Here is a 1162-nt window from a genome sequence, read left to right as displayed (position 1 = left end):
AGAATATAATCTGTATGAGCTACTTTTTCTGGAGGAAATGCAAACAAGTTATATTCTCCTAGTGTATATCTTTATATCATAATAGGTATAAAATAATTATATGTAGCTTTTCATATTCCTTTTAGAAACTTTTCTGTTTCCAACATCCTATGTATCTAGCTGTTTTTATTTCCTTGATTTCCTTCATGTCATTTTAGGCAAGGGTTTGTGTATTTTAGTGACACTCTGTGTTGACATTTTAAATTGCGTGTCTATATCTGGCAGGCTTTTTTTTATTGTAATACCAAAATATGGAAGTCTTCAACAATACTTACCCGTTTTTATCATTTTCCCTTTTATTTCATGTATTTTTTGAGAAAACCTTGTATATAACATTTTAAGTTTTGGTTTTTACCAATTTGATATACTTATAATCTTATAATTTTTGTTTTGGTATTTTAGATATTTTTCCATAATCGTAAGGTTTCTAACTCTCTTTCACTCACAAAAAATATTTGATTGCAAGTTAACTATTTTGCTTTCTTTTAAACTGGCCTTGAGGTTATACGGGTGTAAGTTTCTGTTGATTTTGTTCTCTCCTTTATGTTTAGTGTTTAACATAGTACCTGACCTAAAGAAACTACCAAATCCATATTTGTGAAGTGAATCAAGCAATAAATCACTCGAAGGCTTTGGATTGGAAGAAGCAATGACAACCATTAGTCTTTTCCTGAAAGTGTAACAAATTTTCTCTTGATATTTTCTTGTTTGGAGATATACTTCTGTTTAATTTGTTATGTTTTGTTTTTTGATTTTCCTAATTTGGAGGTAAAGCTAGGATTTAGACTTGTAAAAGCTATTAGCATGTCTGTTTGTGGAAGGATCTCAAAAGTTGTTTGTGAGGAAGATGTTAGTAGAGCAGAATGAGTGTTTTGAATAAAGTAACTTGACTAGAAGATTTGAAAGTTCATTATATGTGTTTCCTTGGCTTCACATTCTTTTATTTCCTGGAAAATATCACGATTCTTTTGACTGAGTTATTGAAGGCTTCTTTGACTTGCTTGTTTCTCAGTGTATAAATGAAAGGGTTCAGAACCGGAGCGATGGAGGTAGTGAGCACTGCCACACCCTTGTTAATGGCCACTGATTCCTTTGCTGAAGGTTTGATGTAGATAAAGATGCA

At 31.5% G+C, this 1162-nt stretch overlaps 1 protein-coding gene across 1 annotated transcript in view; it reads right to left on the bottom strand.

The window, feature by feature from the left end:
- Positions 1 to 979: 979 nt before the first annotated feature.
- Positions 980 to 1162, bottom strand: part of LOC115303619 (olfactory receptor 6C70-like) — a 104469-nt gene continuing 104286 nt past the window's right edge. Inside the window, exon 7 of the mRNA XM_029953447.1 lies at positions 980 to 1162. This exon is cut by the window's right edge and continues 1 nt beyond it. Coding sequence (XP_029809307.1) covers positions 980 to 1162 — 183 coding nt within the window.

The sequence above is a fragment of the Suricata suricatta genome, chromosome 10 (assembly GCF_006229205.1).
Source record: "Suricata suricatta isolate VVHF042 chromosome 10, meerkat_22Aug2017_6uvM2_HiC, whole genome shotgun sequence".
Taxonomy (NCBI): Eukaryota; Metazoa; Chordata; class Mammalia; order Carnivora; family Herpestidae; genus Suricata; species Suricata suricatta.
This window is presented reverse-complemented; position numbering and strand designations above follow the sequence as displayed.